Here is a 26,662-nt window from a genome sequence, read left to right on the forward strand (position 1 = left end):
CACATTTTATCAAAAGTTCATGGATAGTATTAACACATTTAAATTAAAATTTATGAACAGAAATCCTTCTGGAAAGGTATACTATTTACACTGTAATTTGGCTTATACATTTCACAAGATTTATCAACCTTGCAAATTATAAACACAAAAACGATCCAAGAATGCATATAAATTTTACTTTGTTTTAAGTGAAAGACCTTAGTGCAGTATATGCTAAATTTAAAGCGTGAGTAGAGGTTAAACCTATACAATACAAATGACTGTGGGATAATGCAAGGTATAATTTACACTTTTGACTTCAGTAAGTAACCATATCCTCTAACATAGTGTGTTTACTGTCTGTAATTGCAGATGCACAGCCTGAATGATTTGCTTTCTTGGGGTTTAGAATGCATAGTTACTAAGAGGCTACATGCATTTTAGTGAGAACATAGAAATATGCTCCGGAGGAAACACTTATCTTCCCCTTTGAATAAACAGTGCAGATTCTGCAAGGTCTTTTAGGATGAATCTAAGCAAAATGCATGGACAAGAATGGTATTAAGCTGACACTGACTTCAAATGCTGCATGAAAAAGAAGTACCAAAATATTTTTGGTTGGTGAATGCCATTGAAAAGAAGTAAAACCTGTCTCAAAAAGTGGATCTTACATTCCCTGTGTAAACCATATTATCACAATAGTGAACATTATGTGATTGGGAAATCAAGGTCACACTGGGAAAACAAGGTCACATTTTTCTTTTTTGCTCTACGTAGATCAGACTTTAGCAATCATTATGTAAAACTATACTTTCTGGTGGTATTTTAAATTACTTCACATAATTCATATTCCTAGCCAGTTCCGGATAAAATACTTGTCACTAATGTCACCCTTTGTTTGAATTTACATCACAAAATGCTGGCAACTTAAGTTTTCTCTGTGCTGGCCCCAGCGACTGTTGGTTTTTTTGACACTAACCTTGGTAGTACTCTGCCCTATTCACATCTTTCCTACATACATAATTAGTACCAAAATAAAATAAAGGTAAATGTGTAGTCTGCAAATGTCTGCTTCATTGAAACTACATCAACATCAGCTGTAAGCAACAACAATCTTGTAACCTCTATTAGGTGTTTAACAATGGAGGATACGTGGCATTACATAAGCAATAGGGGGACTGAATAAACCAATTACAAATTTTTTCAGTGTGGCAGGTAAATTTTTCCTTTCGGATACAAATATGTAGCTCCTATTAGCAGGGTATGGATCCACCCAAGAGAAGAACTTGACAGGCAAGCCTGAACAGGATCTTTAATTTACTATTATAAGGTGAAAAGGCAGAGAAATAGAAAAGAGAGAGATTATATGTGGGAGGCACTATTCGCTTTACTTATGTAAGTTTACTCCCTGTGGTAACTCTGCCCAGGACCCACCTCTGTATAAGGATGGCAGAATAGAGCTTTGTGTAATGTGAGTGGAGAAAGTTGTGTAGTTCGTTTACTTCAGTGTGAGAGAAAGGTCCCAGATTAAATTCAACACATTTGGGAATGAGGAAGTGCTAATGTTTCCTTAAAGATAGAGTCAGGTTCCCAAGTATTGCAGGAATGTCTCACTCTCAGGTGTATTCCCAGAATACCTCTCCTCCCATCACCTCCTTCTTATGTTATTCTCTGCTATGGACATGCCTCTTTGGGCCACAATCCCTTAGCAGTAATTCAGTGTTGGAGGCCATTGATGCATTATGGCCATTACTTTGGTTAAGGAACCACACAGCATAGAAAAGTGTCCACGATGATCACTTCCAAAGTCAAATTCTGGCTACCTGGTTCCTTGACCTATACAGAAGTACAAATGCCCAAAGAAATTTGAGGTTAACAACAGCAGATTGTTGCCTTTCTTGAGCACATAGCTATGACCACTGCATGGCTAAGGATTGCCAAGGACTTCTAAAACTGGGGCAATCACAAAACAAGCTGTTACCATCCTGATGTGTGTGGCCTGGGCACTGAGAAGACCACTGAGCTACAGCATTAACTACACACTGTAATCACTAGTGATGCAGTGCAATGCCTTTGCCCACACAGAGTTTGTATCTTCAAAGGAAAACTGCTGAGTATTACCAGCAGCCTGCACCATTTCTTGTATTCCTATCCCCAGTTAAATCAGCTTAATCTCAACCACCTGTCTTCCAGAGGGAGGGAGAGAGAAGAGCAAGGAGAAGAGGTCCTGCCCTCTCTTTGCTGTAGATCTTGATTTTGGGAATTATTTTGGGCATGAATCAAATGTTCCTCCCTTATGTAGGCTTTTTGTTCCCATGAGAGGAAAACCCAAAATCTGCGTCTTTCTACGTAAGTTATTTCACAAAAATGGTTAAAAATAAACAGAGGTGAAAAATACTATGTCTCCTGACTGTGATTTAGCCCACTGCTAGCTAGAAATACAACCAAGTCTTGTCCAGTATCCTGCATTTGTGGACTCTCCTTACAAGCTTCAGTTACATTTGTTTGCTGCACCTCAAAAGCAATTTTGTTTTTCAAATACCAGAGTTAGTGACTGCTAGCTCTTCTGATTCAGCCTTTCTTATATATCCCAAGCCAAAGGCATACAATTAAAGTCACACCAGGAAATAATAATTCTGGAGAGGGACACAAAGCAGACAGGCACAGAGGAGGCCAGGTCAGCCTGCTCCTTCTCCCAAAACCCAGACGCTGTGCTTCTGCCTGCACCTCATCACTGACAGGGCTGCTACAAAAAAGCATTTTGACTGTCTCTGCACAGCAAAGCAAAGTAACAGATGCCTTATTTTTCCTGTTAAAGGCTAAATAAACTTCAGCCCTCCTCCCCATGAGTTCTGTGAGGGAATGTGGAGAAGGGAAGCAGTGGGGTCCAATACTGTCCTTGGTAGGTGCAAGCAGTGGCAATCCCATCCAGTGGAGGGACCACCAAGTGAGGGCTCAGAAGACCTGGGCTCTGGCAGGGATCTGTTGGGTGACTTGGAGGAACCGCATTGGTTCTCTCCCCATCCACTTCTCTTTCTACACACTCTGATCTTACCGATTTAGAGCAAAATACAGCAAGGAACATCTCTTATAATGCAATTCTCTTATAGAGTAAGGTAGTACCTCTTGCTGTGACTGCTTTAAAAGAAGCAGCAATTGAGTGAGATCTGCCAGTGTGAAACAATACAATTAAAACCAATGGGAACACCTACTACCTTTTGCTTACTATGTTGTCCTTTCCCTTCTACCTATTTTACACAGAATAAATAACAGTTTCTTTAATTTTTGTGCCTACTTTACCTGCCAAATAATGAGAAATGTATTTTCAAGGTAGAATTTGATGGGGGATGTGGGTGGGACTGAATGTGGCTTTCTGATAAAGACTGTTTGCAAAAAAAATCAAATAGTAGCACTAGTTTTAAATTCTGTCCATTTCAAACTTTGGGGGTGTTTCAAACTAATGAGGTGTGCAGATGTTATTATAATAACATCAGGGCACTGAAAGGCAAGTTTTACTGGTTTGTTAACAAGCAACTTACATAGATGAACTTGCAAGGTCACACTGCAAAGTCATCAAATATCTGTACTGATCAATTGCATGTACTCAGCCATATCTTGGTGCTCTTTTCTATCTATGGCACTGAAAAAGATGATTTTTTCTGTATAATCTATTACAATAGCATTTTCTAAATTAGTAGTAATGTTAGTGTAACCATGCCAGTCTAAAGATATAAGAGGTGCAAGATATCTATGGAGAAGTAATATCGTCTATTAGATCAGCTGGAATAGCTGAAAACAGCAGGCATGCTTTTTGACCGTTTCCAGTTATAGCATCTTGTCTAATAGAAATATTACTTCTCCCCACCATCTTTGTATTTACTACATTTTTCAACTATAAACTCTTAACCTACTGATGTAAAACACAGGTTTGACTTACTGCTGAATGAGGTTTAACACCGCAATATTTGCAAGATTTCAGCTGCTTAATAGTATTCTATGGGGTAGTGAATCAAGGAAAAGTCCACATTGAAATGATCAATGACTAGCACGGAACAGATATTTGAAATGGTGCAAGTTTTACTTATATAATTCACAATTTTATAACAATACTTAACATTTGTAAATACAAGTTGATGTCTGCAACAATTACCTTTATAGATGTAAACAAATCATTCCACCACATTGCCACAAATTCATGTGTACAGTAAAATGCTCACAACTGATGATTCATACTGTAAGGGAAGCTGGAGAAAGTAACTAACCCAAATACCAAACAGATCTATGTTTGGCTTTCCTATTCTAAAGTTCATTTCAAAATCTTTAAACACTGTAAAAATAATTTGTAAAAGTGACAAATACTTGTGCAAGGAAATGTCTCATTTTTAGAACAGGAGTGGCACACATTATCACACTTTATTCTGAAAGAAACTTCTGTAGATGTCAATGGAAGGTTTTTTGGTTTTTTGTGGTTTTGGGGTTTTTTTTCTGAATAAAGTGTCCAGGATTCGGTTTGAAGTCTTTATTACTGTCATGCAACAAACTTCAATTTTTTCTCCAGTCTACTGAAGAATTTAATTAATAACATTTCTAATGAAAAAATATTTTTCTATTATGAGAAAGGAGGTTATAGTTAGAGTTTTTGAGGTAAGACTCCATCAAGAGTATATCAGTCAAAACAATGAGGGTGGTTCTCAGTCACCTAATGAAGGTATCTGTCATCTGAGATGCCCTATGGTAACCTGCTTGACCTCCAAGTGCCGTTCTGCAGGTCCTTTGTGCTGCCCCTTTACGGACAGGTCTGATATCCTCAGTGCTAGGCATCCACCTATGGGCCACTGAATGAATTTCTAAATCCTAGTGGACTTTGATGAAAACTTACTTACTTGGGGCACAGCTCATTCCACGTGCCTGAAGCAACATACAGTAGTTGAGACATCCACGTGGAGTGGTCATATATGGTGTAAAACAGCAAGTATCATCCTGCCAGTGTAAGACATGGGGAGTAGGAAGTATATAATAGAGCATCTCAAATGTCACTGGGTACCTAGAAGTGGGCAATTGAATCAACACCCTTTGTAAAGTCATCTACATTTAGGTGACTCAGTCTTGAATTGGATCCTGCCCTTGAAACTTTATCTGCCAACACCAAGACTATCTCATTAAAATACTGAGCTGGAAGCCACAATGCAGACGCAGCTCGTTGTACATCAAGCTTTGTATCTAAAGGATTTTTATGATCTTTTAAGTTTTGCAATCTCTGCAAACTTTGTACAGAGTTGGCTGTATCATGAAATGGATTAAAGAGTTTGGAATAGTCTTCCCAGCCTACTCTCCTATATTCTACTTCAACATCTTGTCATTGTATTTCTCAACTTGCTAAATTAGAAATGATGATCTTCCTAGCTGGATAAGTCACTCACTTTAGCTTAGTGTTAGAGGAGGGCTGCACATGGCATCCCTTCTCCTGTCATACAATGAGCCTACTGTGCACTTGGAGGTCCCAAACTCCCCCTGGAGGGAATGCTTCTGCAGACAGGTAGAAAATCTGTCCTTTCCAGAGGGCCAGATGTGCAGGAGGCTGTGCATCACATGAGGTGCAGGACACAGGGCTCTCCCAGGAACTATAAAAAGCAGGGCTGCACAGCAGCTGGTAGAGTAAAGCGCACCAGCTGCCCCTGCTGCCACCTCTCTCTGAGCTGCTCCTTCACCACATGACTAATCGGAGATAGCTTGAGTGCCTATGCGCTAAATCAAAACTGTTAAATAAATTCTACGTGCTTTAACTACGTTACAAATGAACATAACATTTTGCCAAGTAGAAAACACTGTAATTCGTTATTATGCACCTTCTATGCAATAGCCATACAGCCACATTACAGCAAAGTAAGCACAGCCACATAAAAACTGAAGAAACAGCAGGCAAATCAACTTGTGCTATTTGGCTTCAGGCAAAAATTAAAGCGAGCCATGCTGAAAACTTGTAAACTTTTCTTACACTGCCACGACACCTGTCTTTAAAGACTGAAAAGCCTGACAGCACTGGTTGCAGAAGCTTTTCAGTTTAATGTTGGAAAATATGCATGCAACCAAAATTGTATGCATCATTCTAAAATGGTTCAGCTTCCCTTCAATGTGAAGAGGGCAATGAAGAGGTCAAAAAGTCTCTGTCTGGCATTTGCAACATGACTATAATACAGAGAAGAGCAAAATAACAGGATTCTGAAAAGTTATTCTAGTTAAATGTATCTTTTCTTTGTGTGTGTGATCATATGCTTGTGGATGCTAAATACATTGCCCTGGCAGGCCATATTAAGAATCATGGTTCTAATCTGCCTTCAGCATCATGTGTGCAGCTCCCAGTGGAGTCAATGGGAGATGGGCACGATAAGGCAGAATTCACCATATATTCTTATTCAAACCAAATTCTGATATATTTCTCTTGCACTGTGATTTTGAAACATTGAAAGGGGACACTTTTGGTCAAGCAGTGCTGCTTTCAAATAATTGCATTTATCCCAAAATAACATGCTGCATAAACATAGGGCATGCTTTGGAATATTAATTCAGCTTTTTGGTTTTGAAAATGATCCCACCAGTCCTTTCAATACAGGGACTGGAAAAGTTCTTTTGAAGATAACATTTATTATGCACATCAAAATGCTTCAATGCAAACAGGACAGGCAAGATAACACATTTTAAAAGCTTTCTTGTTTTCCTTTTTTTCCTTTCTGGCAAACAAGAACCTTTTATATTACTTTTCATTATTATTTTTTACTCGCTTCTCCTAAGCTTGGAGCTATTTATGGAAATTACAGTATTCATGTATGGTAGCTTCAGTCAAAGATATCAGGATTGGTATGAGAGGAAAATTTCGACTGAAAGCTTGTTATTCACATCGTTCTCTTCTCAGCTTGGCAAAGTTGAAGGTTAACGTCATCTGTTCTAGACATTTCAGATTAGTCACAGAACTTTTCTTGGTGGTTCAGTGCCTGGTCATCCAGTCAGAGGAACAGTAATCCATATGGAAAAATTAGCTCAATGCTACTAGACTGGTGGTTAATACTTGAGCCTTAGTTAGGAATGTTCGCAGCATCTTGGGACTCTTTTCTTCCTTGATCAATTTCTTAAAATAGGATTCTTCATCAGAGGCTGAAAAGAGGAGGACTGTACTGAAGTATATTTTTTTTTTCCATCACCAAGTCTTTTTTTTTTTTTTTAGGAAAAAGACACATATATTTTAAATGTCCCATGCAAAAAAAAAAAAAAAAAAAAAAAAGTTACACAGTTTGGTTAGGAGTTACATTCTGAATTCCTGTATAGTAGTTTGGTTGGTTTGCATCCTGCAATGATAATCTTTAACAGGAGATTTGTTAAGACATACTTAATGTATAAATGCTGATACACACTGCTGGAAATCTGGTAACTAACTGCATTTTTGAGTAAGAAAATGTCTTGACGCTTTCCTTTGGATTATTTTCAACTCTGTATTCAATTAGAAAAATTATTGCTTAACACCACATACAGAATATTCCTTCCCATTTGAGACACAGCTTATTCTAAAGGGTTAAAATATCTTGTCTAAATGAAGCAGGTGAAAAGGGCAGTGAACTGAGATGTAAAATCTTAAAAGTGGTCAGGTAAAGGTCACCTTTTGCCAGTTGGCTTTGACAAACATCAGCTTAAAAGGGCATGACTGCCCATGTCTGACTTCAGAGGGAAAATTGTTAAATATTTTGTTTAAAATACAGATTTGTAAGAAACAATGGTTTTGAAAAACTACATATTAAAAATGTAAATGAATGAAGCAACTGCATTCTCCTTTGCAACCACTCTTTAAAAACACCAATAACACTGGAAAATCAAACCCCAAACCTATTTAGATTTTATTAAAATGGAAATTTTATTGAAATGCTGAATAAACATATTAAGAAATATGTTCAAATGCATCTAGTAAATTCATGTTTTCATTCACAAGTAGAAGTAGATAATCCAGTTCTGATTGGCTGACTGAACTATACTACTTAGAATTTTAGCTCTTGCTAATGCCAATTTTGAATTTATAAAGTATCAACAAAAAAGGACACTGGCATTACAGACACCTCATTTTATACCCTCTGTTCAGTTCTATCATTTAGAGGTTTCAGGTTTTTCTTTTCTTCCAGTTTCTTGTGAGCCAAGATTTACCAATTAGAGGTTGAAAGAATTCACTTCTATTTCTGAGACTTACTTTAGTAAAAAATGGAAAAGACTGAATAAAGGAAAAAATTACCACAAGTAAATTTTAAAAACCTGATTTCAAGTGAATCATTATATTAAATGCGTACCAAAACAACTCTGTACAGACATGACAGTCGAGATAATTAAGATATATGGCTCTCACCCTCCCACTAACCTAGGAACTGGCAGACTAAATTAGACCATAACTAGAAATGAGATTGTGTCACACACCAGTATAAGCATTAAAAAAAGAAACACCTTACCAAAATTGTAGTGACAACTACTGTTCTATTCTCAATGGCTGAAGTGTCATTTCCAAGTGTAGGTTCATGCTGAATCAAAACTAATTTATCCATGTCATTCCAGTAACCAACCTGCAAAACAAAATGTGTATAATTTACAGTAGAAAAGTCTATATTCTGTATAATTACAAATATAAATGATTGTAAGAACAACAGAGTGATCCAAAGATAATTTTGTACCAAAGGAAGTGCTGTCACACTCATAGACAGGTGCACAGTGGTATGTATCTAACATTTCGGGTATACCATCTTGCACCACTGCTGCACAGAGTCAGACCTGGTATTGCTGCCACTCAGTTGTTCCTGAATGATCTGAGCTACTTACTTCGATCAGAGGCACAAGTTAAATCCCATTTTCAATAGTTTGAAGCCTTCCTGGGGCATAAATGAGATATAAGAATTTTTGCTCTCCACAAGAAAATTTTCATTCACTAATCCTCCAGATCTTCTGGTCTTAGACGGAGGAGTGAAAGACATCTAGATGACAGCTTTGCAATTCAATGGCTGATCTCAATTCCCTGCTCCATTGTGGGCCTCCCAGGAGACCCCAACCCAGGGACTTACACCAGGCTCGTTCCACTTAACTGCTGGCACTGACCTTTAGTACCTACATTAGAAGCCCTGTTATTAAAGCTTTCTTTACACTCACTGGACAGACAGGCATCACCAGACAGTGACTCAGCTGATGCCAGGATAAGCATCCCTCCTAGAAAAGTGCTTGCTTTCCCCACTGACTCTAAAGCTTGGCGAGAGTGAATTTACTCTAAAAGTATCTCTGGTAAGTGCCTACAGGGAGGTGGAACAAATCAGGTTTTCGTCTCCCTGTCTGCATTCAGGCTGCCACAACCCTTCCCAGAGCAGCCTTAAGGTGAAACAGCTGCCTCTGTTCATTGCTGGCGATGGACTACTCTAGAAACAGGTTTGAATCACTTGTTCTTGTATTCCCACGGAGAAAAAAAAAAAAAGGAGTGGTATGCCGGCAATCAGAAGCCTTCCCTTACATACAGACATTGCTCTTTGCAGTACACACTGCTGCAGCCTACAGCTGTGCCCTCTGCATTGGTAGTGATGCTGCTGGGCACAAGACAAGAGTCAACATCCTTTCCTGTGAGGGCCCAGTGGTGCAGTGCTTGCTGTAAGACCAGATGGGATGAAGGCAGCCTGAGAAAAGGAGATTCCCCTTCAAACTTGTATTGATGCTTTTGGGAGCTGCCCAATGAACACTTAAATCTCTCCACATGCCCCCCAAAAATCCCCGCAGGGTATGTACTATGTCTTTGGATGGCCAAAAGAAGATATGAGACCTAAAATACTTCACTGTTTTTGTAAACCCTGGCCAGTCAGAATCTTACAGCACACTCATCTCCTCACTCCATGTGGTGACACCATTAGTATCTGTATGTATAGTATAGCAAGTGGTATTTCTGGATTACAAATTCATCCCAATCATTTAATCTTGCTCCAGGTGAAGTTAGGTAGGAAAGGTCATTTGCAAGGCTTCCTAGGAATGCTATGTGCATGATGATCCCAGTACAAGGTGAATGTCTATGAAATATGAGCCGGCAGTGTGCCCAGGTGGCCAAGAAGGCCAATGGCATCCTGGCCTGTATCAGAAATAGTGTGGCCAGCAGGAGTAGGGAAGTGATCGTGCCCCTGTACTCGGCCCTGGTGAGGCCGCACCTCGACTACTGTGTTCAGTTTTGCGCCCCTCACTACAAGAAGGACATTGAGGTGCTGGAGCGTGTCCAAAGAAGGGCAATGAAGCTGGTAAAGGGTCTGGAGAACAAGTCCTGTGAGGAGCGGCTGAGGGAACTGGGGTTGTTTAGCCTGGAGAAAAGGAGGCTTAAAGGGAGACCTCATTGCTCTCTACAATTGCCTGAAAGGAGGTTGTAGCGAGGTTGGTGTCGGTCTCTTCTCCCAAGTAACAAGCGATAGGACGAGAGGAAATGGCCTCAAGTTGCAGCAGGGGAGGTTTAGATTGGACATGAGGAAAAAATTTCTGTACTGAAAGAGTGGTGAAACATTGGAACAGGCTGCCCAGGGAAGTGGTTGAGTCCCCATCCCTGGAGGTATTTAAATGATGTGTAGATGTGGCACTTAGGAACATGGTTTAGTGGGTGGTGGTGTTGGGTTGACGGTTGGACTCGATGATCTTAAGGGTCTTTTCTAACCTAAATGATTCTATGATTCTATGATTCTATGAAATGGCAAGTGGTTCATGAGTGGTCCCTTGTCTCACTCTTATTTGGAGATGTCTAATTCCACCTTCCCACCCATCCTTTCAGCATGCCAGACATAGGTCCCTTAGCTGAAGCTGCTCTTGCATCTAACCTGTGACTCGCTAGCAAACACCCTCCCTTTTCCCCTTCTTGCCATTCTCTTTTCTGCAACTAGATCATGGTTGTCTGTGGACCCTCTAACAAGATTGCTGGGGAATGGCTCAGTGCCTGTTCCTCTGACCCAGTGCTGACAGCATGCAGCTCCATGTCAAACGGGCAACATGAACACAAACATGTCAGTAGAACAGTGCTCTAATCCCATCTAAAGGGGCTCTCCAGGTTGCTGAGAACCTAATGAATTAAGAGACTGATCTTTTTTCCCAGGAAAGGTGGAGACAGTGGCAGTGATTTTAAAAGGTTTTTATCAAAGAGATGCAATTCAAGCTGGCACAGCTCACTTTTCAGAAGCACCTGGGGACCAGTCAGCAGCAACTCTCCCTTCCCTCCTTCCTTGATTAATTAGGAGTTCCTGAGACCAAGAGCTGGGGGAGAGGAACACCTTGTCCATCTTACCAGAAGAGGAAAGGGAATTTTAGTGGAAAGTGGGCTCCAGACAGAGCTCCAGTGTAATTATCAGTGCCAAAGGACAGTCTGTGCCTTGGATGAAAAGACTTCAGTATGATGGAAACTGGCTAAATGATCAGATCAGTTATGCAGCCAATATTATTTCTAACATTATTGTAGAACCCAGACTAAAATTCACCATCACATCACATTCACCATCACTGCCTCCATGATGTGGAAAAACACCTTGTTCAGATCAATGCAGTGATGCGATATGAGAGTCTAGAAGTGCAGGGGGAAGTGCTTTTGGTTCCTGGTCTCATATGCATTAAAGAATCCTGTATATTCTTAAACCAGCCAGCCTTCCTCTTGATTTTTACGTTTACTATTTCATTAATTTTCTTCTTGAAAAAAAATTATGGAAAGGCAAGTCATTTTAGCAGTCCCTAGAGCAGTGTGCAGACACACTCACCACAGAGAATTACAAATACATGAAGTAATTCAATATGAGTAAGTGAGTATGAGTGAATATGAGTGAATATTTTTTTCTATTAGCGAAGCAAACAAGCACAAACTCTTCCCATGCACAACTTCTGGTATATTTAGTTGAAATGTTCCTTTTCTCTTTGCAGTTGCTATTACAGCACAGGAGCCTTGATTTAGGTGTCTGTAGCTAACAGGAAGCTTCAGCATTGCTGATACAGCGGAGAGGGAGGTTTTCTTCCTAGTAGGACGCACTGCTAACAAATATTCTTTTTCATCCAGACAACCACAGAGTCACAGATACAATTGATAACTGAAAATGTCAAGTTCCTGTCAAAAACTGTGACCAGCTACAGGCAGAATATGTACACCAAAACCTGGCGGTTTGAGAAGCTCATTATAATAGTGAATGATTGTTTTTCATTGTGCAATTCCTCGCTGCTGGAAAGTTCAGAAGGAAAGCAGAAAATGAATGATGTACTGTGTTATAAAAGTAAGTACCATATGAAAATGCAGACAGAGATAAAGGAGATTTTTGAGGAATGGCAGGCATTTTTTAAAGGAATTTTAGCTTGTGTGCATGGGTGTGAGCTTGCATGTGTGTATCTGAAACCTGTGCTAAAGTAACTCTGGAACTGGATTGCTGAATAAATATATAAGATATATCATGACACTTGTATAAGTATATAGATTCACAGTCACTGTGAGAGCACTAAATAACAATATGCTTTCCTATAAATACCTCAAATCCCCAAGGAAAAGAACTTCTCAAAGGATAGGATTGAATTCAGCTATTAAAGTACATCCAATTCTATTTGGATTGCAATTGGACTTTATAGCAGTTGCATCCACCTATGCAGAGGCTGAATTTGTCTTTTAGGAAACACTATTGCAAAAATATCTGCCTCAAAGTAAATTTGTCACAACAGTTTGGCATTTGAATGAATAGTGTCATTTCTGAAGGCCTGTGTGCCTTGTAGCAATCACTGAAGTGCTTCTGCTAAAGCCCAGAATTCACGAATGGCAACAGAATACTCAAAAGTTTTGGTAATCAATTTTCATGTTAGTTGCCCAACTTGGAATTTAGGAACCAAATCTTAGACTGTCTTGTGCATGTACATGTGTAAGTATATGCTTTGTTTACTCCCCCCCCCCCCCTTAATTTTTTTTTTTTTTAAATCTTGGTGAAATAATGAACAGTGAATGACAGAATCACAGAATGATTGAGTTGGGAAGGGACCTCTGGAGGTCATTTGGTCCAACCCCCCTGCTCAATCTAGAGCCAGTTGCCCAGGACCGTGTCCGGATGGCTTTTGAATATCTCCAAGGAGGAAGACTCCACAGCCTCTCTGGACAACCTGTGTCAGTGCTCGGTCACCCTCACAGTAAAAAAGTGTTTCCTGATGTTCAGAGGGAACCTCCTGTGTGCCAGTTTGTCCCCATTGCCTCTGGTCCTGGGCACCACTGAAAAACAGCCTGGCTCAAATCTTCTTTGCACCCTCCCTTCAGGTATTTGTACACATTGATAAGATCCCTCTTGAGCCTTCTCTTCTCCAGGCTGGACAGTCCCAGCTCTCTCAGCATTTCCTCATAGAAGAGGAAAGGTTAATGGTCTCTCCTGGTTAACGGGGGAGGTCCCGGACGACTGGAGGCTTGCCAATGTGACGCCCATCTACAAGAAGGACCGGAAGGAGGATCCGGGGAACTACAGGCCTGTCAGCCTGACCTCGGTGCCAGGGAAGATTATGGAGCGGTTCATCTTGAGGGCATTCACAAGGCATGAGCGGGACAACCAGGGGATCAGGCCCAGCCAGCACGGGTTCATGAGAGGCAGGTCCTGCTTGACCAACCTGATCTCCTTCTATGACCAGGTGACCCGCCTAGTGGATGAGGGAAAGGCTGTGGATGTGGTCTACCTGGACTTCAGTAAGGCCTTTGACACTGTCTCCCACAGCATTCTCCTAGAGAAGCTGGCGGCTCACGGCTTAGACAGGTGTACTCTGCGCTGGGTCAAAAACTGGCTGGACGGCCGGGCCCAGAGAGTTGTGGTGAATGGAGTTCAATCCAGTTGGCGGCCGGTCACGAGCGGTGTTCCCCAGGGCTCAGTTTTGGGGCCGGTCTTGTTCAATATTTTTATCAATGATCTGGACGAGGGGATCGAGTGCACCCTCAGTAAGTCTGCAGATGACACCAAGCTGGACGGGAGTGTTGATCTGCTTGAGGGTAGGAAGGCTCTGCAGAGGGACCTGGACAGGCTGGATCGATGGGCCGAGGCTAACTGTATGAGGTTCAACAAGGCCAAGTGCCGGGTCCTGCACTTGGGCCACAACAACCCCATGCAGCGCTACAGGCTTGGGGAAGAGTGGCTGGAAAGCTGCCTGTCGGAAAAGGACCTGGGGGTGCTGGTTGACAGCCGGCTGAATATGAGCCAGCAATGTGCCCAGGTGGCCAAGAAGGGCAACATCATCCTGGCCTGTATCAGAAATAGTGTGGCCAGCAGGAGTAGGGAAGTGATCATCCCTTTGCACTCGGCACTGGTGAGGCCACACCTCAAATACTGTGTTCAGTTTTGGGCCCCTCACTACAAGAAGGACATTGAGGTGCTGGAGCGTGTCCAGAGAAGGGCAACAAAGCTGGTGAAGGGTCTGGAGAACAAGTCCTGTGAGGAGCGGCTGAGGGAACTGGGACTGTTTAGCCTGGAGAAAAGGAGGCTGAGGGGAGACCTCATCGCTCTCTACAACTACCTGAAAGGAGGTTGTAGCGAGGTGGGTGTCTGTCTCTTCTTCCAAGTAACTAGCAATAGGACTAGAGGAAATGGCCTCAAGTTGCGCCAGGGGAGGTTTAGATTGGACATGAGGAAAAAATTTCTTTACTGAAAGAGTGGTGAAACATTGGAACAGACTGCCCAGGGAAGTGGTTGAGTCCCCATCCCTGAAGTATTTCAAAGACATGTAGATGTGGTGCTTAGGGACATGGTTTAGTGGGCATGGTGGTGTTGGGTTGATGGTTGGACTTGATGATCTTAGAGGTCTTTTCTAACCTTAATGATTCTATGATTCTAGGAGGCACTCCAGTCCCTTAATGATTATTTCTGGCCCTTTGCTGGACTCTCTCCAGTATGTCCCTCTCTCTCTTGTACTGAGGAGCCCAGAACTGGACACAGCACTCCAGGTGTGGCCTCACCAGTGCTGAGTAAAGAAGGACCACCTCCATTGACTTGCTGCCAATACTTTGTCTAATGCAGTCCAGGATACCATTGGCCTTCTTTGCTGCAAGGGCACATTACTGGCTCATGTTCTACTTGGGTGTCCACCAGGACCTCCAATGCCTTTTCTGCCAAGCTATTTTCCAGCTGGGTGGCCCTCAGCATGTATTGGTTCCTGGCATTGTTCCTTCCCAGGTGTAGGACTTTGCACTTCTCCTTGTTGAACTTCATGAGGTTCCTGTCAGCCCATTTCTCCACCCTGTCGAGGTCCCTCTGGATGGCAGCGTGACACCCTGGCGTATCAGCCACTCCTCCCAGTTTGGTGTCATCAGCAAACTTGCTGGTGGCACACTCTGCCCCAGATCTAGATCATTAATGAAGATGTTAAATGGGACTGGACCCAGTTTAACACCGCTAGTTACTGGCCTCCAATTAGACTTCAGACCACTGATCACCACCCCCTGGGCCTGGCCCTTCAGCCAGGTTTCAATCCACCTCATTGTCTGCTTATCCAGCCCATACACATACATACATATACATACATAGCTTCTCTAGGAAGATCTTACGGGACAGAGTGTCAAAGGCCTCAGTAAAATCCAGGCAGACAATATCCACTGCTCTCCCCTCATCTACCAGGCCAGTCATTTCATTGTAGAAGTTTATCAAGTTGATCAAGCATGACTTCCCCTTGGTGAAGTCAGCTATGCTGACTACTCATGATGATTTTCTTGTCCTTAATGTGCCTGGAAATGGTTTCCAAGAATAGCTGCTCCATCACCTTCCCAGAGATTGAGGTGTAGTTCCCTGGGTTCTCCTTCTTGCCCTTCTTGAAGAGAGGAGTGATGTTTACTTTCCTCCAGTCTTTGGACACTTCTCCCAGTCACCATGATCAACCAAAGATTATTGGGAGTATCCTCACAGTGACATCTGCCAGCTCCCTCAGCACTTGTGGGTACATCCCATAAGGGCCCATGGACTTATGTATGTCCAGTTTGCTTAAGTACTCCCTGACCTGATCCTCTTCCACCAAGGGTACATCTTCCTTGCTCCTTCCCCTCTGGTCTCTGGGACCTGGGATTCCTGAAGGGTGGCCTTGCTATTAAAGACTGAGGCAAAGAAGGCATTCAGTACCTCAGCCTTTTCCATGTCCTGTGTACTCACGTCTCCTGTCTCATCGAGCAAAGGGCCCACATTTTCCCTAGTTGTCTGTTTGTCACCTATTTGTGTACATACAGAAGCCCTTCTTGTTGTCTTTGATGTCCCTGGTCAGATTCAATTCCATTTTGGGCTTTAACTTTCCTAACTTCATCCCTGGATGCTTGGACAATGTTTCTGTATTCAACCCAGGTTACCCATCCTTGTTTTCACCCTCTTGCTTCCTTTTTGTGTTTGAGTTTGGCTAGGAGCTCTTTGTTTATCCATGCAGGCCTCCCAGTGTTTTTGCCTGACTTCATATTTGTTGGGATGGAACTCTCCTGAACTTGGAGGAGGTGATCCTTGAATATTACCCAGCTCTCTCAGGTCTCTTTTCCCTCCAGGGCCTTACTCCAAGCAGATCTTCCAAGAAGATTTTTGAGGAGGCCAAAGTCTGCTCTCCTCAAGCCCAGGGTGTGAGCTTGCTTTTGACTCTTCTCCCTGCCCTTAGGCTCCTGAGCACCACCATTTCATGCTCACTGCAGCCAAGGCTGCCTTCGACCTTCACAACCCCAACAAGCCCCTCCTTGTTGGTGAGTATGAGGTCTAGCAGAGCACCTTTCCTCATTGGCTCCTCTATCCCTTGGAGGAATAAGTTGTTGTCAATGGACTCCAGGAACCTCCTGGATTGCTTATGTCCTGCTGCGTTGTTCCACCAGCAGATATTGGGGTGCTTGAAGTCCCCCATGATGACCAGGGCCTGTGAATATGAGGCTACCCCTATCTGTCTGTAGAGGGCCTCATCCACTTGTTCTTCCTGGTCAGGTGGCCTAGAGCAGACACCCACTATAATGTCACCTTGACCTGTCCTCTCTTTAATCCTAAGCCACGAACTCTCAGCTGCCTCCTCATCCATCCCCAGGCAGAGTTCCATGCACTCCAGCTGCTCTCACACATAAAGAGCAACTCCCCCTCTCATCTTCCCTGACTGTCCTTCCTAAAGAGCCTGTATCCCTCTGCTGAACACTCCAGTCACAGGAACCATCCCACCACATCTCCATGATCTTTCTCCTCACACCCTTTCCTCTCACTGGCAGGTTTTGTTACTGTTCTGCAGACAAGAACCAAGTAAGAAATGCTGCATAAATGAAACTAATATGAGCAATGGCTATTGTTTCCCATTTTATTAAACTATATGGAAGTCTGCCTCTGACTAGCTGTGCTGTTTTGTAATGCTCTGTTCACATCCTTAAAGCTGTGGGCAACAAAAATCACTTTTCTGAAGATTAGAGGCATGTGTTATTCTGACTGGAAAGGCTAGTCCTGAAAAGATATTGCTGGGTGACTCTTAAGTCATGTTATGTAGGACATGAGAAGACGACGTAAAAAGTGAAGGCCTCTTAGTTCAATTAAGCATAGCCATTTCTCACGTATTATATAGGATTTGTCAGGCTGGAGCACAGAATTGGTCCAATGATCACATATAAAATACTATGTAATACATGAGAAATAAATCCTTGTGAGTAGCCAGATCTGTCAAAGCTGTTACGGCTTGTTATATCAAAGACAGGTAATGGCTTAGAAGTGACAGACAGGCATGCCTGAAAAGGTAAGAAAAGCACCTTGGGACTCCAGCACAGCACAGACATAGCTCCTCTTTTTGCAGCCACCCTCCCCCTCAAATTGCAGGCAAGAAGAGAGGGTGGGGACATCGCTGCAGTGGTGCCAGCCAGACACCTCTCCCAAAACAGGTGACAAATGTTGAAACAGGAACAAGAGGCCATTTTTTACAGTTTGCTGCCAAGCAAATTCCCTAATGAGTTACTGAAGTTGTGACCTAATTAACCACATCTTTTCCACCTTGCCTTCCCTCCTGTAGAATTGGGAGTTGGGGATGGAAAGGTCATATTTCACCACTTGCCTTCGATGCACCCCAGCCACCCGTACATCCTCCTGGCTGCCAACAGTGCAGCATGCAGCCAGGAAGGGAGCCGTAGTGGCAACAAGGTCAGACACATTGCCTGGTAGGACACACTGGGCTTCCCAAGAGAGGAGGAAGACAGACTCACCCTTTCCAATTTATTCTTCAGCCATCTGTCATACTTTCAAAAGGCAACTGCACTAATACTCCTCATACACAGGCACATGCTTTGCTTTGGTCTATAGCTCTATACTGCAATATACTGGCAATTTGTTCACTCCAATGTGTAATTCTGCTCTGGGACTGTAGTTTAAGACTCGGCCTCCTCATCACTGTGGCATGTAACTGTCTTGGGGGACACACAGTTCACCTGGGGTACTATTTACTGGGCTTGTCACCTCTGGCTGACAGCAGAGGACTATTTAATTCAATTCTGATTGCCTTGGCCCTACTCAAGCAGCCATGATTCTCCTATTCACCATCAGCTTCTCTCTTTTTCTTGTTCTGATGACCTCGCAAACAAAACAGGCCACAGGGCCTCCAAAGGAACTAAAATCCTTGAGCCTGAGTGCATTTTCTGCTCTTTATTTGCTTTATACTATGAAAAATGGACAAATTTCAGCACAGAAAAGAAAGTGTTAACAAAGTACCCAGGCTTATCTTTCCAAAGTGATTGGGCTGAGTGATAAGCTATATGCATTCAGACATGGAGGATCTGCTTAGACATATATTAATGTGCATTTGCTTAAGTTGCTTACAAGCAACCAATCAAGCACAAAGGATTAGATACTGCAATTAGTTTCAGAAAATATAAGTATTCGGGGCATTCTCTCTTCCTCCTCTCTCCTCTCCTTTTCCCCTTAAAAGCCCTTGTTAGTTACAGCCTATGATTCATGTTTACACAGAATGTACAAATGACCCCGCCTAAAAATGCCAGTAATTTGCAAGATAGAAATCTTTGGATAAGATGCAAGAAATATCTACTGTTCAGAGTTCTGACCATTTTCCATCACCCAGCAGCCTAGCAACATGCCATCCAGTTGGTTTTCATTAGTATGCTTGACTGACTGACATCCCACCTCTCCAAGATGCACACTTGTTTTTGTGTTCCTCAATTTGTTGCACTGAATAATAGTATCTAGTAGAAAATGCAGTTTAAATCTGCTTCCACCAGAAATATTATCCATGTATTCAAGATATTATCTTTTTTTAAACCAGACAGAGTCCAGTTTAATATAAGTTTGCATAATCATTTCATCATACATAACTCATTTATACGATATCAGGATAGTAAACATTGTCAGCATGTACCTTCCGAGGGCCCGTGTTCTTCAGTTCAAAGACATCCATGGTGTAGTTGACTCTGCGACCATAGTGGTCAAACTGAACGTTTCCTGTCAATCCTTGTATTCGAACCTACAAATGGAAGAAAAAGCATCGTGAAGATCCAGCCTTCTATTCTTTATACCAAATGTCACAGAGCAGTGAAAGTCACCCTGGTTATGTCCTTAGATTACCATAACAACACTACTCTAGAATAGACAGACAATATAAAGCAAAAAAGTTGGCTACTTTTCCTTTGTATTCCTTTTTCCTGTCAAACCATGCTCAAAATAGGCTTAGATATGCCAGTATCTAAGTGCTAACAAAGACACACAATGGACCTTCTCTTCTTTCACGCTGTGCAGCTCAACACTTTCCAGCTGCAGGTCCTAAAGAGAAGTACATTTTTTACCATTCTCATCACTGCTGCAGAATATTTTAGATCACATGAAATAAACCTAAAGGATGTTCGGCCTGAGTTCATATATCTTTTTAGCTCACACCCTGGTGGATTAAATGTATAAATTGAGTATATATTGCTCATCAAGGTAAACTTGACAACAACCTTGGCCCCAGCAAAGCAATTTACTATCACAGAAGATGGGTGACATGCACAGGGCCTGAAAAGAGTGTATTCAAATCCTCAGAACGGAGAAGGACAGATGTAAAGCCGTAAGATTGGCTGTGGCAGTTTTCCACCACCTGTGTCTCAGCTGAAACCAGAACTCTTTTTTTTTCTTTCAGCACTTCACTGCCTCACTGAAGGATACCTGGACTGTGGTCCTCATCCCAAAGAAGCCATGGCCATATTGCTGCTGGCTTTGATTGTATCAGGATCCAGCCATGCAAACCTCTTTGGCCAGGTTCAAAGGCATATGCTGTCCGCCCTAACGCAGAAGCCTGACTTCATGCTTCTCACAATTGTTACAGATCTGTGCATCTGTGCATACAAAATTATTTATTTCTATCCCTAAGAGTCAGGATGTGGATTTAAACCATTTACTCCTTCCCTCTGTCCTTTTCTATCTCTGCCAATTTTTCTCCAGGACTGAAACCTTGTCTTCCAGGCACAGAGCTGCCAGGTCTGTCAGCAGCCACTTCTCCTCAGCAGTTTCCCCTGAGTGGAGCCTGCTTATTTGCAATGATTTAAATTCTATTGCAGGATTTTTATTTTCTTACTGTCCCATTCAAAGGAAAGGCTAAATCATCTTGACAGAGATCTGGAACTTTCTAGGCATCCATATTCATCAGGAATTCAAAATCCTGACATCAGAGACCAATAGCTCTGGGTTATTTATTTTTAAAGAAAAAAATACTACCTATGTAATTTCCCTGGGAGAAATCTACTTTTATTCAAGACGACAGAAACATATTTGAAAGGTTATATTATGTAGCTATACCTTTTTCCTTAAATGGCAATATCTGTACACCCAGGTTATATGCAAAAGCAACAGATGAGCTCACCAGTTCAGTGGAGGAAGTCCCAACTATCTTAATAGAACTAAGAGTAGTTTAAAATAGTAGCAGTTCCTCTCTGCCTTCATTCCAAGTTATAAACCAGAACAACCAGAACAGTCCCAGCTGTTTCCAAATGGCAACTGAAAAATAAATTTCTCCTCTCCCATTATTACCGTTGTGTATAATATCTTCCAAATCATATAGTATACAACTAGTAGCCAACATTCACAAAGATCACTAGAATAAAGCCTACCCTTACCTGTTTTAATGTCCTCTCCATATCAATTCCTTGACCCCATGGGGCTGCAGGGTTGGCAAGACAATCACCAGCATTTCCTCTCCTTGAAATATCAATTTTCTGCCTTCTAAGATTACGGAAAGTTTCAGCCATCACAAGTACTCCATCATATGTTAATGCAGATGTATACTAAATAGATGGACAAACACACCGCTTTAGAGTTGGCATGTCTTTACAAAAATCAGCTGTCTCAGATATTTCTAATTTGATTCATTATGCAGTAGTTTCTACACCTTCATTTAGGAAAAAACTCTCCTCCAAATCAAGAGCAATTTTGTCTAAGGAACAAATGCAGGACTGAGAAGAGTACATTTCAGTAGCTCCAGCTTTAAAACTGCATTTCTTAAGGGTAGAGAAATCTGCCTCTGAAGAATTATTAAAAGAAACAAATTAAACTGGAGATATTCAAGTCTTAAATTTTTTTTCCAGTTGTCTTATATGTTAGAGAATAACCCCACCCACCCTACTTACTCAAAAGAAAAGAAAGAAACAGTAACTCACTGAGAAGATGTAACTGAAAAAACGCACGGCTAATGAGCAGACATCCAGGCTATTGGAATTTTTAAGAATGATCAAGGGTATGTTCTTCCTATTGGAAAACCTATGTTGGCTCTCTGAATGACATAGGGCACTGAACGGTTTGTGTTTCTACACTAACTACAGTAACTGCTTTCGGTTGAGAAGATGCCAAATGAAATGTGTAGAGCAAGTCTTCAACAGGTGTTAGCCTGGAGCCACATAAACAAAGGGGCATTTTCTCACTATGGTCCTCTGATGGACGTACTGCACCAGGAGAAGTTGTTCACATGCCTAGGGCTGCTGTTGATATGCCCTGTAACTTCCAAAATTTAAATTCACGTGTTCAAGTCTGATTTCCTTCCTTTCCTTTGTCTTGCATATTAGAAGCTCTTTGGGACATGGTTTATCTTTATAATCTCAAATTTTGGTTATCCATAGGTGAATTATGTGCAATTTGGATTAATCATGCTGACTTCTCAGAAGGAGGCAGCACAATCCTCTTCATGTGGCAAGGAGTCCTGTAGGCTAAATTGTTCCTGTCACCCGTACTTGGGGATGTTTGCATGCCATAGCCCACAGCATCCTTGGTTTTTTTTTCCTCCAGAAGATAAATTTCTTGAATATTCACCGAATTATGTAGCTATGCTTTGTACTATCCATGTTGATACTTTCTCTAGACTTTGCCAACCTACCACTCTCCCAACCAAGGGAGGGCTGACTGCTTATCTTTGCACAGTGCCCAGCACAAAGGAGCCCAGTCTCAACTAGGTCTGATATGCATTAGTACATATAATAACAGAACTATTTTGATGAAGTCATATTTATAGCTATGCTGTGATTTGCCTGCCAAGAAAATTATAGGTGAGAGAAATATTTTGTTATCCATCTGTGAGGGATTAGGATAGAGGAACACTGGGATGTAATTTCACTGTAAGATTGTGCCTGAAAGTGATTACTACACCAGGTTTTGAGGTGGACAAAATTTCCAGAGGAAACTCCAAATGAAAATTTAAGGGTAGTAAATTTACAATTGTGATTATATCTCATATACAGAAGAATTCAGCTGTCAAGAAAGCTCTACACTCTAAGTGAATCTAGATAATTAGACTAATTCATGTAAAATTGGTTGAAATTAAGTTATCAGTTAAGCATTTGACCTTTAACTCCTGTCAGTAAAAGGTTGAAGTTGGAGAGTAAATGACAAAGGACATTAAAGTACCTCACTGAAATGTGTTGCAGTTTGTGTTTCTATCATACAATAATAAGGATAGGCATAATTAGTTGCCAGTAATAGTAAGATAAACTGCCTTCTCCTCTGCCTAAATATTAAGGTCTTCATTCATGTATTCAACAATGTTAATCAGAAATTAGAACACTTGAGTGATATCTTTGGTAGTGCTTCAAATCAGCCAGTACCTTTGGTGGGGTCTCAGATCCTGGGTATTCTCTCTGGTCCAGCTTCTTCCAGCGCTGCATCAGTTTAGTTACCATCGGGGTACTGAAATCTACTAGCTGAAATCCAGTCACATTGGCTCCTCCATGCATAAATCTCTCCAGAGAAATATCTTTGAATCCCTAGAAAATCAATTTAAGATTTTGTTTGTCGTTGTACACCACTATGGGTCCAATCTGTTCTAGGTCAGCAAGGCAGCATAAAGAATGTACAGCAGCAGGTTTCCATTAGAAGCCAAGACTTAAAACCAGAGAATAATGTTGAACCTTTGTTGATAATTTCCATCTGTGTAATAAAGAATGAAACAAAACCAAGAAATAAATTTCCCATATTATTGCTAGGGTGGTCTTGACAGCTAAGCAACACATTGCTGGGAATGGCAGACAGTTTTTGAAGAAATGCCTTTGGCGAATCAACTGAAAAGTGCCTGCAGAATATTAAAGCCTTAATCGAATTTCCATCAAAGTTGGCAGATTTGAATGAGCACTGTACTAGTGCTTTAACCGATATATCCCTGTTTCTTTGCATGTTTGCAAAATGAACAACGCTATTGTGTAAATACATTTATTCCAGGATTCATTCACCAGGCTGCAGGTGTCTGAGATAATGAGATAATATAATAGACATTAGAAGGCAGAGACAGCGGATGAGGATCTCACTGTTCGTGCAAGGAAAATATAACATGAGAATCACACTTTTGTGAAATATGATGGTGGTAGCTCTCGGGTCTGCTATATATTTAAAGCCTAGAGTGACCCCCAACATTGAAAGAAAAAATAAAGTACTTCCTGACTTATTAGTTTCTCAGGCTAATCTGTTCAGCACGTATAAAGAAAAATTCTTTAGTAAAATTTGCCGTTAGAGACATAACTGAACTTCAAGAAACTGCATAATACAAACTGCTAAAGCAAGCTAAGAAGCAAGCATGAATCTTTCTGCTCCTTCCCTAGCTGCTATGTTTAATGCTAGCTCAGAGGTATCTTATTTTTATTTTCTTAAATTCCTCTGATCGGCATTTATCAGTGCAAACAGAAGTGTATTATCACACAACTTAAAAAAGAAAGATTTAGGAAAAAAAAATTGTGGGGTACTGACCCAATACCACAGTGAAAAAAAACATTAAGGGCAGAGATTTGATTCATGCCCTAAAGGATACTGACAGTAAATATAAAAGGTGATGCCTCAGGAATTCCTATTACCCACATTACTGAAGCCAGTAGATAGCTATGTGTCCCCCTGCTGAAGTAGGTGAGTAGATGTGCCTGTCTCCACGGTATATCCCACTGCAACATCCGGTTCCTTGTTTACAGGAACTATTTCGCATGGGAAAAGTTACTTGGGGAACTATAAATTTGTAATGCTGAAAATCTAATTTGTAAGACCCAAGAGAATAGACATCTCATTTAAAATGCCCGAGGTCTTAAAAATAATCTGAAGTGATCTTAAGTTAAGGTACAAGTACAGCGAAGCACAATAAAATATTTCATGTCAACTAAAATTCCTTGAGGGAGAGTAAAAAGAAAACAATTTAAAGCACACATTAGACTCTCTCCTACATTCACTGTGCTTGGTCAGGCAGGTATTTCAGCTTAAAGAATGGGTTATTTTAATAATAAGATATTGCATACACTCATTTGCCCTCTTCTGAACATGAGCTGTGTGAATGTGCAGTTTAGACTTAGAGTGACAATACTGAACTAGTAATTTGACTGGAAATAGCTGATCTTCCAGCAAAATGAATGTTCCCTGGAAAATGTAGGAAAGTTACCTCAAGAATTTTTATGTTAGCAATATTAAAAAGATGAGTCAAAAATCATAGTGTAGTTCTGTAAATTCTAATTCAGCCACAAGATACACTTAGCAGTCCTTTATGCTACATTGATTTTGACAAAATTTAAGAGGGTAACATTGTGCCCTTCTTGTCTAGATGGCTGTAACAACAAAACCAAGTTCTGTTATGCACCATAAAGAATGTATTATGCGCAACCACGTTTTAGTGACAAATGGCAAATGTTGTGTGAAGTGCTGTAACTTCAAAGCAAAAGTGTTTCACTTACCGAGCAGGGGTATAATTCTAGAAAAATATCTTACCAGGTTGGCAACAATATAATGGTATCCTTTAACATGCTTTCCCACGCTCACAATCTGTGGAAAAGAAATAAGAAAGAAAAAAGAAAAAAACAATGTCATATTGTTTTCTCTAGAAAGATGTTTTCATAGCAAGATAGATATAAATTCTGAAATATGTAACATCAGCAATATAATGTTGAGAGTCTTTCTCCAATAAGGTAGCTATAACTTTCCAGGTGCTTAATCATGGGAAGAAGTTAAAATGAAAGTGAGTAACGTAATGAACTGGTAATCTGAGTGTCTTCCGCACGATTGAAAATGTTACTGTAGTATACTATTTTATCAAATAGAGCAATTATCTATGGGATACAAATTCAGAAGGAGGAGATCACACATTACCTAGAAAGCCTACCTGCTGATGTACCTTTTCATTTTAAATAAGTGCGGAATTTATGAATCACACTGGGTTTTCATCTCTTGGGATCAAAGCTGTTTGCCCTTGAGGTTGTCAAGTACCACGAGTGTTATTCAGCTCTTAGTAATACGCTAAAGACTTTGGGAACGGGCAGGAGCGAGGCGAGAGCAAGAGCGGACAGCGAGGCTGCCCTTGAGTGTTTAACCAAAATATAACATCAAGTGATGCAAAAAGGGAACAACCACGATGTGCAGCTGCTACAGTCCTGATATGGCAAGGTCAACAACAGGGTTTAGACAAAAACTATGTCAACCCATGCCTTGTATCAATATTATTGCCATTCCTATGATGGAATGCTTCTTATTTGACGTGCTGAAAATCAAAAATGAGGAGAGAATATATTGTCAGTAGAAAATGGTTAATAGTTTCATTACAGATTAAAGCTGTTTTTACTAAAGAAACTAATAGTAATACCTGCAACATGCAGCTTGCATTTACTACCAGTAAAGAGTCCTTTTAACTCTTATTTTTTATAGTTTACCACTCATTTAGAAAAAGTCTGTTTGCAGCCCAAATATGTGAGTTTTCTTCTCCAAATGTACTCATCTCCACAAATCCTTTTAGCTTCCTTCCAAATGAATAAGTAAGACACAGGTAAAAGTTTTCCATGCGGTGCAGGTTACTCAATAAGTAATGGGAAACTTACAGATCTGTCTCCTTTCCTGCTTTGAAATCTCAGGTCTAGGCCCTGTCCTGAAGAGTTGGCAACTTCCTGCCTTCGTGGATCGCACCTCATGTTCAAAAGACAGAACAAACATTCACTAAGCCTTGCAGCCCCTTTTCCCAGTTGTCCTGTTTTGGCTGGGATAGAGTTAATTTTCTTCCCAGTAGCTGGTATAGTGCTGCGTTTTGGATTTAGGATGAGAATAATGTTGATAATAAAGCAAAAAATAATTATTAACACATTTTGGAGATGAGAGACAAGTTGCTGAAGGACTAAATAATTTGGCCAAAGACACCCAAGGGTCCAGGATCTAAAACTGGATTAAAACTTGGAAATGCTTGATTCCCAGCTCTGTTGTTCCAGTAAGTCAATTTGCTT

At 41.1% G+C, this 26,662-nt stretch overlaps 1 protein-coding gene across 6 annotated transcripts in view; it reads right to left on the minus strand.

The window, feature by feature from the left end:
• Positions 1-26,662, minus strand: part of GRIA4 (glutamate ionotropic receptor AMPA type subunit 4) — a 258,437-nt gene that overhangs the window by 58,345 nt on the left and 173,430 nt on the right. For 5 of the 6 annotated variants that reach the window (XM_076328209.1, XM_076328210.1, XM_076328211.1 and 2 more), the window contains exons 5-9: positions 25,167-25,220; positions 23,039-23,197; positions 21,065-21,232; positions 19,336-19,440; positions 8,460-8,570 (exon numbers count right to left, since the gene is read on the minus strand). In XM_076328209.1, the coding sequence (XP_076184324.1) occupies positions 8,460-8,570; positions 19,336-19,440; positions 21,065-21,232; positions 23,039-23,197; positions 25,167-25,220 (597 nt within the window). Of the gene's footprint in view, positions 1-4,034; positions 7,129-8,459; positions 8,571-19,335; positions 19,441-21,064; positions 21,233-23,038; positions 23,198-25,166; positions 25,221-26,662 lie in introns of those variants that run through there. The other variant, XM_076328215.1, reaches the window with a different exon arrangement.

The sequence above is a fragment of the Aptenodytes patagonicus genome, chromosome 1 (genome assembly GCF_965638725.1).
Source record: "Aptenodytes patagonicus chromosome 1, bAptPat1.pri.cur, whole genome shotgun sequence".
Lineage (NCBI taxonomy): Eukaryota > Metazoa > Chordata > Aves > Sphenisciformes > Spheniscidae > Aptenodytes > Aptenodytes patagonicus.